The sequence below is a fragment of the Talaromyces proteolyticus genome, assembly GCF_021365285.1.
Source record: "Talaromyces proteolyticus strain PMI_201 chromosome Unknown BGW36scaffold_11, whole genome shotgun sequence".
In the NCBI taxonomy this organism is placed as follows: domain Eukaryota; kingdom Fungi; phylum Ascomycota; class Eurotiomycetes; order Eurotiales; family Trichocomaceae; genus Talaromyces; species Talaromyces proteolyticus.
The window spans coordinates 1660983-1673377 of NW_025764287.1; the positions used below are offsets into that span (position 1 = coordinate 1660983).

Below are 12395 nucleotides of genomic sequence, written 5' to 3' on the forward strand. Positions count from 1 at the left end.
TACGTTAGTAACTGAGTTCCATCACATTGTAAGTTCTAGAGCCCCGTGAGACCCATACGATGCTCGGAAAATGAAACCTAATTTTGCTGAACCGCCTATGGAATTTCTGGTAAATGTACTAAAGTAAATCTGTATTTCTCGGTCTAGAGAATATTGCACAAACCAAATCATCCTGAACAACAGGAAGGTAGACAGCTGGAATAGCAATTTGAGACGATAGTATTGTAAAGGTATTCCTCGAAAATGGTACAACTAGCCAACGCTCGTCATCTTCATGGTCAGTTTGCCAGACACTATTCACTTATTAATATACGCCAGATCAAAGTTTAGGGTATGAAACATACATTAGTCTAAGTACTCCGGCAGTTTCATCGCTTATCAGTATCCCATCATGCTGTATATTAATCTCACTTGCTTGTTTGGTATTACTCACCTTATGGATCCATGGAATGAGAGTATCATCAGTCTATTGAGTACTCAGTACTCGGATTTTTCCATCCTATGCCACTTATTTTCAGTCTTACTTTCAATATAAGTTCACTTTTTTGGTTTGTTTTTTGTTCCATTTCTCACCTCTCTATAAAGTATTTCGCGTACAAAAAGTTTTTTCCGTGGCCGAAAGATTTCATCTTTATTCAACCAGATTTTTTTCTCTAGATTCCAGGCAAAGCATTGTGTTCTCTGAACTGTCGTCATAAGTTACATTTTAAAATTTTCCCATGACTTAAGATACTAGATCTCAGGAAAAAGCCCTTTTTATATGTTAGTACACGTCATTCACTCAGTCTCATTACACCGTATGATAACTTGGTATGCCTTGGGTGACTAGAAAACGAATCTATCATCCGTGGGTAGAGTATTGCCGTTGATCCGACCCTACTCAGTGATGTATGTTTTATGTTACACAAGGTGCCCAAAGGTAGTAAGTACAAAGGCAGTGCAGATGTAAGGCGCCTAACGAGGCATGATTAGGCCAAACGACCAATGCTTATAGGCTAGCTCACCGACACTGCCTACCTTTATCATTTATGTTAAAAGATGAGATGTGACTAGATACTTTAGTTCAAATCAACAAGATCAAAGTTCAAACTCACGGTCACTAAACAAATAACGTTGCGAGGCTGGGTAGATGCACACATATAGGAATTCGAGAGACCAAGACAATTTCTTAAATTCACACCTAATACAGTATATCATATCAATACCTACTACTGAGTTATAGTTAACATCACATATTTACAGAAAAACTGACTTTTAAATACTTGGTATTATACAATATATATCAACAAGACACATCAGCTCTGCGGAAACACTTAACTAGCTGGGCCGAGCAAGAGCGCCTTAGCAGTGGGAGAGAATCAATCATCGAGGGAAGGATTCATCTCTTTGTTTCTCAGAGAATTTATAAGGCAACGAATGAATGTTGGTATCATCATAAACTGCCAAACTCCAGTCCAGACCGAATGCAAGCCTCTAAACTCATCTCGAGATTAACACTCAGAGAAAAAGCTGAAGCAGTCCTCAATCGATATCAGGCCAAGAGTGCGTTTTTCTCTCAAGTATTCATCAACTTCCTTGCCCATCAATATTCTGCCCCTCAGGGACGTTCTGGATCTTGCGGTATTCCTGTTCCAGCCGCTTTTGCATCTCAAAATCAGCTTGTCGTTCTCGCTTAATGCGTTGCTTTTCTTCGTCGCGTTCGACACCAGCATGCATCGCCTATAATGAGATATAGAATGTCAGCTAGTATTTATGGTTTGTCTAGTAATGAGTAAAGTAGCCTACCGCCTTGTCTGCTTCTTGGGACCAGTGCACAAAGTAGATCATTCCGGCTGTGAAGATTGAGGTAGCGGCGAGCGTTGTCTTGGACGCACGAGACATGGTGGGATTATCTTGTATAGTAAATTTTCATTAAAATAAAGAATGCATATTAACACAATTGATACAATCCACAGGCTGTAGAAAGACAGGAATTGAAGTCCAAAGTTATTAAATAATAGTTGTGGCCGATGGATAAGCCTGGGCGGTCTGGAACGGCAAAAGGGCGACGGACGCAGCGACCCACCAACAGGTGCTATCAGCTCGACTCCGCGCTGTACTGTTCTCCAATCTTGACTTCTCTGGCCACGGTCTCTCGATAGTCGACAGGGATCTACTTTTTCTTCATCATGGTGAGCCCGACCTAACTTATATATGTTATGCATTGCTAATCAGAAACAGTCCGCCCAAAACTCCGCGGGTATTCAGACTCTACTGGACGTAAGTTGGCCGCACGACGCCGCCTCACGGGATCGACATGCATGAGGCAAGTGCTAATGAAGCGGACAGGCTGAGCGAGAAGCTCAGAAGATTGTTCAACAAGGTGAGATCTATATGCGATAAGCTGTATGTGGGATGGATATTTGCTAACTTGTCTTTCAGCTAGAGAATGTACGTTGTGGACGTCCCGCTCACCAAGTCCCCGCGCAAGCTGACTTTACCAGACCGCACAAAGCGAGTAAAGGAAGCGCGGACAGAAGCACAGCGCGAGATCGATGACTACAGGAAACAGAAAGAGGACGAATTCAAGAAGTTTGAGGCCGAGGTAGGAATCAACTTTCCATCATGACCGCGGTATACATTTATATTGACTGTCGGCTATTTAGCATTCGAGCGGCAACAAGAAAGCCGAAGAGGAGGCAAACAAGGACGCAGAGGCACAGCTGGTCGACATCAAGAGCGCTGGCAAGAAATCAGGCGACAAGGTGGTGAAGGATCTTATCAGTGCCGTGGTTGATGTCAAGCCTGAGGTTCCAGAGAAGATCGCGGCTTAGAAGTTGGCAGGATATCGTCGCTGTATATTTCCTTATGATCGAGTTCGGGCTGGTCTTGGCCTTTTGAAACGGAGTTCCGTCGTTATATTCTATATTATGCATTTGCATCGCATGAATCGATGATGCCTTTATCTGACTGAATATGCAAATTGGTAGAAGACTTCTATGGTAAACCGGATTTTGAACAGACGCCGTTGTCAATAGCGTAGCCGTATACAAAGGAAACCGCATGTATAAGCACTTCCCCGCATTATGCTCTAATATAAGTTCCGCATACCAGTCAATTTGTAGTGTATATATATACGGACGCGGCTAACTAGCGCTCCACTCAACGCTGTGGACCTCAACCTCAACCTGATCAGATTGAAAATAACACTGCATCCATGTATTATTCACTGCTATGAGGCTGACTACTCTGAACAGCTCGGTCGCTGTCTGCACACCCAGAATCCATGTTGTCCCTGTCAGTGCGCGAAGAAGTTTCTCAACCTCGCGGACACGTCCTAGCCAGGAGCGCGGGCATGCTTCAGACCCACGCTTTTCAAAACTAGGCAACCTAATTGAAGACAATTTCGCAGATATCCGAGAAAATTACCGTAAGTGATTCGCGCTCTCAGAATATTGATTCTGCAATGGCTTAAAAAAAAAATAGAAACACCTAAGAATACCATTGTCCTCGCGCATGGTCTTCTAGGCTTCGACGAGATCCGGCTTGCGGGGTCCTTTTTCCCGCCTATACAGTATTGGCATGGCATCAAAGATGCCTTGTCGATGAAGGGTATCAAGGTGATTACCGCGACGGTGCCGCCTTACGGTTCTATTGAGAGCAGAGCGCATGGGCTATCAAAATACATTGCTGCAGAAGCAAAGGGGCACGATGTCAATATCATCGCGTAAGTATTGTCTCTAGAATTTCGTTCGTGTCAAATAATAACATGAAGGCCTGCAGACATAGCATGGTAAGCTTTTCAGTATATCGGCACAAGAGAGAGCTTACTAATATCTACATATAGGGGTAGGTTATCAATTCAAAACTAGGTTTATGCTCTAGATTATTCACGTCTGCGAACCAGGGGACTTGATTCCCGATACATGATTAGCAAGCTGAGGCCAACTGAGTTCACGGTTCGGTCGCTTACTACAATTGCGACGCCTCATCGAGGTACGACCCGTAAATCATGTCTATCTGATGACAAAAATGACTGAGATTGAAAAATAGGCTCGGTGATTGCCGACCACTTTATGAAACACGTTGACACCAATGGTTTGTGGAACAGCAGCTCTAGGGGTGGGTTTATGAACTTTATTCTAATTTATATCAACAGTTGCTCGGCTACGAAGATTATCAAAGTCAATTGACCGAATCCAATTCGACGCAAAAGCATTCAGTCAACTGACGCGCAAATACCTTCAAGAGGAGTTCAATCCTAACGTGCTAGATGTGGAGGATGTGCGGTACGCTCTTACTATCACAAGAAAAATACTCAGAAAAGCTGATTCTTCTAGGTACTTCTCCTACGGTGCAATGTTCCAGCCAGGGCTGTTCAATATTTTCCGCCCATTTCATCAACTACTGGAAGAGGTTGAAGGGCCTAATGACGGCCTTGTAAGTGTTGCTAGCAGTAAATGGGGCGGCGAGGCAAGCTACAAAGGCACATTGGTTGGTGTAAGTCATATGGATTTAATCAATTGGACTAATCGGATAGAGTGGCTGGTGGGAGAACTAACTGGCAAGAAAAGGAGGTGAGTGCCCTTTAATCAATGCCGTTGGTATCAGGTTGATGCATTAACGGATTGGGATAGGTTCAATGCCATCGCATTTTACTTGGATATTGCAGGTACAGTCTCAATCAATACCCTCCGTTACGTATAAATTAACGCCGTCTTTGCTTTTTAGACATGCTGGCGAAAGAAGGGATGTAGCATAGTGAAGCTGGAGAAGTGATATATGTATGAGTATCTATAAATATCTGAGATGTAAATATCTACCAATCCAGTACGTCGACACCCGACGCTTTAGCTATCAAAAGCAATATGATGCAGCTAGTCTAGGGCCATGCTTTCAAATATTGCCATTTGAACCATGTATACTGATCGGCTGAGACTACATTGAAGGCAGCAATATTCTGCTGGGCAGTGCGAGAGATTCCCAGGCAGCCGTATTATCTATACCCAAGTCTCAAGCTGAAACTAGACTCGGGTCTGCACAGCCAAGTTGGCCATGATGAAATCATAGCTAGTCCTATATCGTATATCGTCGCAGTGTGATTAATGTGATTGATGTGATGTGATTATTTATCTTGAATAAATTAAAGCGTTCGCCCGGGAATCTCGGGGTTTGTCTGCTCTGGGCCCCGCATCAGCCTTGCTTTCTTGAGCGAAAATTCCCAACGTCATTGCAGATTCCGGTCTCCGCTCTTAAACGACGTACGACCTTGTGCACAAATCTGTTTCAATTGTCGAGAACTCGTTCAACTTTACTTCGCATTCGCTTTTCTCATAAATGTGTGCGTCTCGAACGCCGTCGACCACGCCTTTTGTCGTCGCGTCTTCCCGTCGATCTCTCGCCCCGCAATGTCTTCTGCCGTGATCCAGCTAGACAAGCCTCACAGCCATTTCACCAATCTAGACTATATAACCGGACGCGTTGTGCTGCAGCTCTCGTCTGATACCTCAATTAGCGCTATCCATGTGAAACTCGAAGGGGAGAGCCGCACGCGACTCGCGCGTCCCCGAGATGACCGAGACCGGGAGAAGAGGAAGAACGAGCTAGAAGTTCATAAAGTAAGGATGCAAATAACTCAGGAAGAGGTCCCTGATAGAGGCTATTCTAACATCTCGCCTTTGAGATTCTGTATAAAGTAAACTCGGTCTTTCCGAGTCCGGATATCGCCCAGCATAGCTCGCCAAATGCCGCTTTCACATTCGCGCCTGGCGTGTACCAGTATCCGTTTCAATTCAAAGTAAGCTGGTAGATTCGGGCTCCTTCCAGTAAATACGGTGTTAATTTGTCAAAAGTTTCCGTTCAACAACGCCTGCAGTGATCATAATTCCATGATGACGAACATCAGCATGATCGGTTTGCGGGTTGAAATGGCGCGAGACTCCTTCATCCATGTCAAGAAAACATTACCTCCATCACTGAATACATTTCCCGGCGAAGCAGAGATCAAGTACTATGTCAAGGTGACTGTAGTTCGTCCGCAGTTCTTCAAAGAAAATATTCGATCGGTAGGCCCAAACTTCACCCAGAGTCGCAAGCGGAGAAGGTTGGTGAAGCAAATATAACTAACATGCACCAGATTGCAGGCTTCAATTTCCTCCCAATAGAACCCCCAAGGGATGGAAACCCCAACGAGGAAACATATGCTAGACGACAGCAGGAATTCGCGAGAAACCGTCCACCAATGAATCCAAAGACGAGCGGAGGTCTCTTTCGTAAGAAATCAACACCCATTATGGCACCGATTTCTACAGAACCACCGCGACGCGTCTCAGTCGATGCTCGCTTGCCAAATCCTGCAATTCTCACGTGTAATCAACCTATTCCATTACGGCTACTCGTCACGAAACAGTCTCCTAGCACAGAAACTATCTATTTGCAGTTACTGCAAATCGAATTGATAAGCTACACTCATATTCGAGCTCATGACCTCGCTAGGACGGAGCCTCTTAGTACATTGATACTGAGTCGTAGTAACATGAACATGGCTATTGGACGAGGTACGGATCCAGTTGGTAAAGAGTGGAAAATCGATTCTAGCATGTGGGAGCGGCTTCCTCTCCCAAGCAACATCGCTCCGACTTTCGAAACGTGCAATATTAGTAGAGCGTACGAGCTAGAGGTACGAGTGGGCTTGGCGTATGGTGCTGGAGGCAGTATGCTGGTAAGAGACTGAAAAATCCCTATTACAAAACTATCGTTAATAAAATTATACAGTCTCAAGTCCTTGTTATTCCTCTACGGTTAGCTGTCAAGGTTTATTCTGGAATTCGCCCACCAGCTGCTCTTCTCGAGGCTATGGCCGCAGACAAAAAGGTCAAAAACAGCCGCCCTCAGCGTCCTCCCGTCGCCGAAAACGACATTCCTCCGCCACAGCCTCCCCGTCCGCAGACTACGCCAGGTGCCGCTCCGGCATTTGACGAAACTGGTGAAGAGGCACCTCCCAGCTACGAAGACGCCATGGCCGAGCATATTGATCCAATTGACGGCCCACGGGGTGAATATCAAACCCCAGCACCATCGCAGGAAACAAGCCTCCAAAGCAATGTTGGTGATATCAAGACCCCAGTCGACTCTAAACGCGCTCAAGACGACGTATACCCCGCTAGTTCGCTATCTCGCAGTTCCTCCGAGTCTATAGACATGTTACCTCAGACGCCCCGCTCACGACGCGGATCAATCGCAGATAGTCTTATGTGGGAAGACGCGGTCAAGTCCACGACTGTCGGCAAGCCGCAGCAGCAAAACACCATCCCTGAAGAAACCCATCAGCAAGCGCAGGAAGACATCCAGGGGTTTCCCATCCCATCGGCGTCCACAACAGCGCCGCGACCAGCGCGTACATTCAGTACCGGCGTGCCCAATAGACGGCCTGTCCCGGGGACTTCCCAGAAAGATCCATCGTAACCTTGGCTGGATTGATTTACCTCCTTTATATACCCCTATATTTTAGTCTTAGAGCATAGTGCATAGGCGCGAAGAGCAAGCATGGTACGGAGTTAACCGGAGGTTGCTTTATCACTCGCACCTTTTCTGAAGATAGGGCGTTTGATATGGGTATATAAGAGCTTGCCCCAAATACTATTCAATAATACCGTAATGACACTAGCACAACAATAACAATGTCCGTAGAAATGCATCTTGCGTCTGTATAGAATTGATTACCCACCCGTCACGCTAGCCAATCAGGCTACCGGGTTGTCAGGCTACAAGCTAGCGGCCCGAGCTAATCAGTTGATCCCTGATCTTTTCAATGTTTCCATTCTTGACCGCAACGCAAGCAACTACCCGCTTCTCCAATATTGGCGCATATCATTAAACCTATTCATTACATTAAAAAAAAATCGCCGGAACAAGAACTGTGGTAATACACCACATAAATAGGGGCTGTACTGCTGCAAAGCGGTGCTACCCGTGCCCGACGCGCTGCCTCGATAGCCGCCGAACCTCAAACCAACTCACGCGACCTCCTGATAATCGCAACTAACCGATCCTTCTGCGTTTTCTACTCCATGGCATGTGCACGGCAACGAAATCTTCTTTATACTTCTTAATAGTCAATGCAAGACCTGCAGCATGCGCTTGCGACTTGTGATTATCCGCCACGGCCTGCCGGCGGCTCGTATCCTGTGGACTGTTCCTCTCGGGCAGGGCTCACACCCTGTATCCTCATCTGAGCTCACGTCAAATATAACGCCGAATGCTGCATACGGACAAGGCACCTGCACGATTGCGCAGTTACTGGAGGATGTGAATGAAGTTGTGCCACTCGAGACTGCGGCGGGTGAGCTGGGGGAAAACGACGAGTTTGGTGGTCAGTGGGGACTGGAGGATTATGTCGTTGAAGTGAATCACTTTGAGTGCCTTCATTTTATGGATATTGGCGGACTGCTGCGGGATGGTGATGAAGTTGTGTGAGTGAAAATCTGACCGATACTATTCGGATGATGAGCTGAGCTGATTGGTTATAGGATTCGTGCTCTGGGGCTGTCTGATTTACGTGCTAGGAGACTTTCCGGTCGAGTTCAGATATCGTCGGATGGCAGGCGATTGATTGATGGAGTCTCATTCGGTAGACCATTCTTGAAACGATCCTTCTCGTCTAGACCACCAATCAGAATTCCTCCTAGGAAGCGTAGGAGGACTACTTTCGCAGGCTGGGCTGGAAATGCGCAACAGGATGATTATGATGAAGAAGTTGATACAACACAAGGTGTAATTGGCAACGAGTTGACAGTATACGAAGATGTCTCCGAACAGGGAACCGTTATCAGACACTCGCCGAAGCTGTACGATGATGCCAACGACTCTGAGAATGACGACGACTCTTCTTCCAGCGTAGACTACAGTGAAGACGAGGATCTAGCTGAGGAATTAAAAGTCTTGAGAGATGAAGCAGACGAAAATTCGCCCCCTGACCAAATTGACACTGAAAGTCCTCGTATGACTCGCAGTTCTGGCCGTGTTTCTAGGATGACGTATCGACTCCCCATTCCAACAAGCAGTCCTGAACGTCCATCGGAAGCCACGCCATCCCGTTTCACTAACAGTACTGCCGGAGTGGAACCTTCGCCAAAATCAACAAAAAGCGTACGTTTTGGATTAGTGAATATAAAAGATTCCGCCCGCACGGATGATTTGCTTCCCCCGGATAGTGAAGACGAGTCATATGAGTCAGATGATGAGTCGGTAGCAGAGTCCTCCTCCTCAGAAACGAGCAATGTGGACAGCTCTGTTGAGAACACTCAGGACGACGCATTAAGCAACATGGAGGCAGACTCTAGTGACTCTAGTACCAGCGACGAGTCTTCAGTCTCCGAAGAGACTGATTCGGAATCGGAGTCGGAGTCTGACAGCCCCTCATTGATGGAAGAGCCCGAGCAAACGGTGGTGTACACTGCGCCAGGCAGGGGCTCCACCAAGACCAAGAACAGCAATCGGCGAAAGAAGCTTCGAACGAGATTAAAAAAGCTAAAGGAACTCGGCCACTTACCTGCAGAGGCTAATTTCGAAGACTTGCAGAAATGGGAGCTTGATCATGGCAAAATACCACTCATGGAGGTAACAGATCTGGAGAAACCACGCAGCTCTCAGGCTCGGCAGGAGCAGTCCGAGTTTGAAAAAAGAAGACAGCAGTTACTTCGAGATCTTGCATCGGGTGGGATCGATGTGGATGCTCATTCGGAGAAAGAAAATATTCCGCCGAAATCTAAGAATGGGAGAGATTCTACCACCAACACACCAAAGCAGGTGGAAGCGGGAGGGCCAGCTGATAAGTCTGTGGAAATGGTTGATGCGTCTATTGTTGACGAGGGGGACGAAGAGGGCGAACCTAGTCCTTCATCAAACAAGAGGCGAAAACTTGATATCTCCAGTACAAAGCGTCTTCTTTTTGGTTCTCTAGGTGTGCGAACTCCCAAAACTAAGGAAGATGAGGAAAGAACCCGTAACAAGCTGGCAGGGCCAAGGAAGGAAATCCAGGAATCTAATGGCAAGAAACCAACCGTCCTAGAAGAGGGGATTGAAAGCGACCACGAGGACAATTGGCAGTCGAAAGTGATTTTGGCAGCAACTGAGTGCATCTTTAATGATGTCGAACTTATACCTCCTCCATTCCCTTTCCAGCAGCGCTGGGATGCCGATGCGGTCTCCACCATTCGTCAGCTCAAAGGTTCGAAAAACAAACGGAGCAAGAAAAAGAGGAAATCGCAGGATTATCATGAAGAAGAGTATTATGAGGAGTACTATGACGATGCAGGATATTTGGGCGATGCTACTGAGGACTATGCGAATGGTGATATTACTCTGAATTACGACGACGAGCCATCAACCTTACACGAGCATACTATGGAGACGTACACCAATGGAGAAGATGTGGGCGATCTGCCTCAGCTTCCAGAAGACCTGAATTCCGTGCCAAACCTGTCCCAGGGCGAAGCTGTGGCCGGTGCCATCATAGCTTTCATGCAGTTAGATATGTCTAAGGCCACGAACTGGCAGCCTCGGGTATCTGGATATCGAGTGGGTAGGATTGACTTTGTGCTAGGAGACGGCAGTTTGAGTATTCAACTCGCGAAGCGAGACCGAGAAAAGCGAGAGACGGTTATCGACGAGGATGGCGTCCGCGAATATTCTGGGTTTGAAATGCCTGACGATGAGGAAGAACAAGCAGTCGAGGACGATGGTTTCCGCAGCTTATCTTTTGATGAGTTGCTCGAACCGAAACTTCTCCAACCGGCGAATCAGGAAAAGGCGGCCTCTGTTGTCGATGGAAGTCAGGAACCTAGTCTGTCAGTTGGCAAATTTCCTTTCTCCTCGTCTTCTTTGTGAGGACGTCTAAATGCAGCTACCCTTGCTTTCCATCTCACAAACAATGTAATATCTTGTTAAACTTACAATATCAAAATGTTAATAGACATAATGCCACAAATTTCGGACGCAGTAATGCATCTGCAGACGATTCCTTCCATTCTGTAGAAGCTGAGCTGCCTACCGTCTCGTCTCAAGCTCGTCTCGAGATTTCGCAGATCATTCGCGACGCCGGGTTTCGGTCAACAATCGATTCAGATGTCTGTATTCCCGTGCTGGAAAATGGCGTGGTTGATGAAGTAGGGGAACAGTATGAGGGAAGCCTTGTTGTGCAATCTTCGCCGTCTATAACGTCTTCTTCGAGTTCGTCTGAAGAGGCAGATGGAGAGCAAGGCTCTAGTTTAATTGCCAGTGAGGTTGAGAACGAAAACGACGATAATAGCCATGAAAGCCACCCAAGTTCTAGCAAAGATGGTCCATCTGACTTTGATCAAGCAGCTACGGGCTCTGATACCAACCAAGAGCCACAGGCTCAAACCGACGATAATATACTTCGCATTGACCGTAGCGATCTACTCCAGAAGTCATTTGCCGGGACTCCAACTTCTTATCAAGTCCCAGTCAAGACACAAGAGAATACCCCTTGCTACCCACAATTCCCGCACATGTCTTCACAGCCCGGTGACAATGATGAAAGTAATAGGGATGTAGAATCTGGCCACGACAACACAGAAAATCTACCAAACGAAACGGAGAACATCAACTCGGAGCTAGAAACTGCTTTGGACCTCGCAGGTGATGACTCGCTATTTCAATATGACTCTCCACCTCGACCTGCATCTCGTAGCGGGAGCGAGGCTAGTGGAATGTCACGCTCGAGCTCGATGGTTCCTCACCCATTCTACGAGGCGGATCGAGCAACCAGACTAGCCAGAAAGGAGGCAGACGGAACTCAAGAAACTCTTGGTAGTGGATTTGAATTTTCCATTGCCCCTGATAATGAGCGTGCTGCTAGTCTTGTGCTGGACACAGCGGGAGAAACGCAGGGTACGGCTACTCTCAGGCCGGATGACTTTTTGTTTCAGGATGTGCAAGATCTTGATGATGTCGAGCTGCCCAGTTTCGAAACGCTGTGGGCTTCTACGGCGCCACCTCGGCCGGTGGGGAGTGGCGAGTCACGGATACAAAAGATAAAGAAGACTCGACGTGCGCTCTCTTCTCCTCGCCAGTTATCAAGTTCACCTACTTTCGAGACTCAGCGGGAGAATCGGATCAGGAATACAAACCAACCACAACAAACCCCCACCCCGTCTGCCCCTCAAACTCCCAAAGCAGTCATAAATGATGATGGCGATGCGACTAGCTTCCCTGCTTTCGACTCGATAGAACCCGAAAGACCAACAACAACAATAGTCAACGACGACACTAATAACGATAACAATCAGAATGATTCTGTGATTGACTTGACCGTCTCCAGCCCTCGTGTATCCCCCGGTGGCAGCGACGAAGACTACGCTAAATCACAAGGTCTGCCCAAAGGGCCCGGCTGG

The 12395-nt window shown here is 46.9% G+C and overlaps 5 protein-coding genes across 5 annotated transcripts; 4 read left to right on the forward strand and 1 right to left on the reverse strand.

Moving 5' to 3' along the window:
- Window positions 1-1566: 1566 nt before the first annotated feature.
- Window positions 1567-1881, reverse strand: BGW36DRAFT_304510 (putative cytochrome c oxidase assembly protein; the record flags this gene model as incomplete). The annotated part of the gene is made up of 2 exons (XM_046211978.1): window positions 1567-1719; window positions 1786-1881. 2 exons carry the CDS (start codon window positions 1879-1881, stop codon window positions 1567-1569), a joined length of 249 nt encoding a protein of 82 aa, XP_046068383.1.
- Window positions 1882-2103: 222 nt separating this feature from the next.
- On the forward strand, window positions 2104-3002 carry BGW36DRAFT_387501 (putative vacuolar ATP synthase subunit G). Its single transcript, XM_046217127.1, has 6 exons — window positions 2104-2171; window positions 2221-2259; window positions 2329-2362; window positions 2422-2430; window positions 2484-2584; window positions 2646-3002. Exons 1-6 carry the CDS (start codon window positions 2169-2171, stop codon window positions 2811-2813), a joined length of 354 nt encoding a protein of 117 aa, XP_046068384.1. The 5' UTR covers window positions 2104-2168; the 3' UTR covers window positions 2814-3002.
- A 120-nt stretch (window positions 3003-3122) lies between these two features.
- On the forward strand, window positions 3123-5110 carry BGW36DRAFT_387506 (putative triacylglycerol lipase). Its single transcript, XM_046217128.1, has 9 exons — window positions 3123-3409; window positions 3466-3706; window positions 3763-3772; window positions 3885-3975; window positions 4033-4077; window positions 4139-4268; window positions 4320-4556; window positions 4617-4651; window positions 4711-5110. Exons 1-9 carry the CDS (start codon window positions 3214-3216, stop codon window positions 4734-4736), a joined length of 1011 nt encoding a protein of 336 aa, XP_046068385.1. The 5' UTR covers window positions 3123-3213; the 3' UTR covers window positions 4737-5110.
- Window positions 5111-5387: 277 nt separating this feature from the next.
- Window positions 5388-7443, forward strand: BGW36DRAFT_304216 (uncharacterized protein; the record flags this gene model as incomplete). Its single annotated transcript, XM_046211945.1, has 5 exons — window positions 5388-5597; window positions 5663-5776; window positions 5832-6044; window positions 6116-6700; window positions 6754-7443. The coding sequence occupies 5 exons, from the start codon at window positions 5388-5390 to the stop codon at window positions 7441-7443; spliced, it is 1812 nt and encodes a 603-aa protein (XP_046068386.1).
- Window positions 7444-8008: 565 nt separating this feature from the next.
- BGW36DRAFT_45220 (uncharacterized protein) lies at window positions 8009-11188 on the forward strand. The gene is made up of 2 exons (XM_046221838.1): window positions 8009-8450; window positions 8508-11188. The coding sequence occupies exons 1-2, from the start codon at window positions 8113-8115 to the stop codon at window positions 10864-10866; spliced, it is 2697 nt and encodes an 898-aa protein (XP_046068387.1). The 5' UTR covers window positions 8009-8112; the 3' UTR covers window positions 10867-11188.
- The last annotated feature ends 1207 nt before the right edge of the window (window positions 11189-12395 follow it).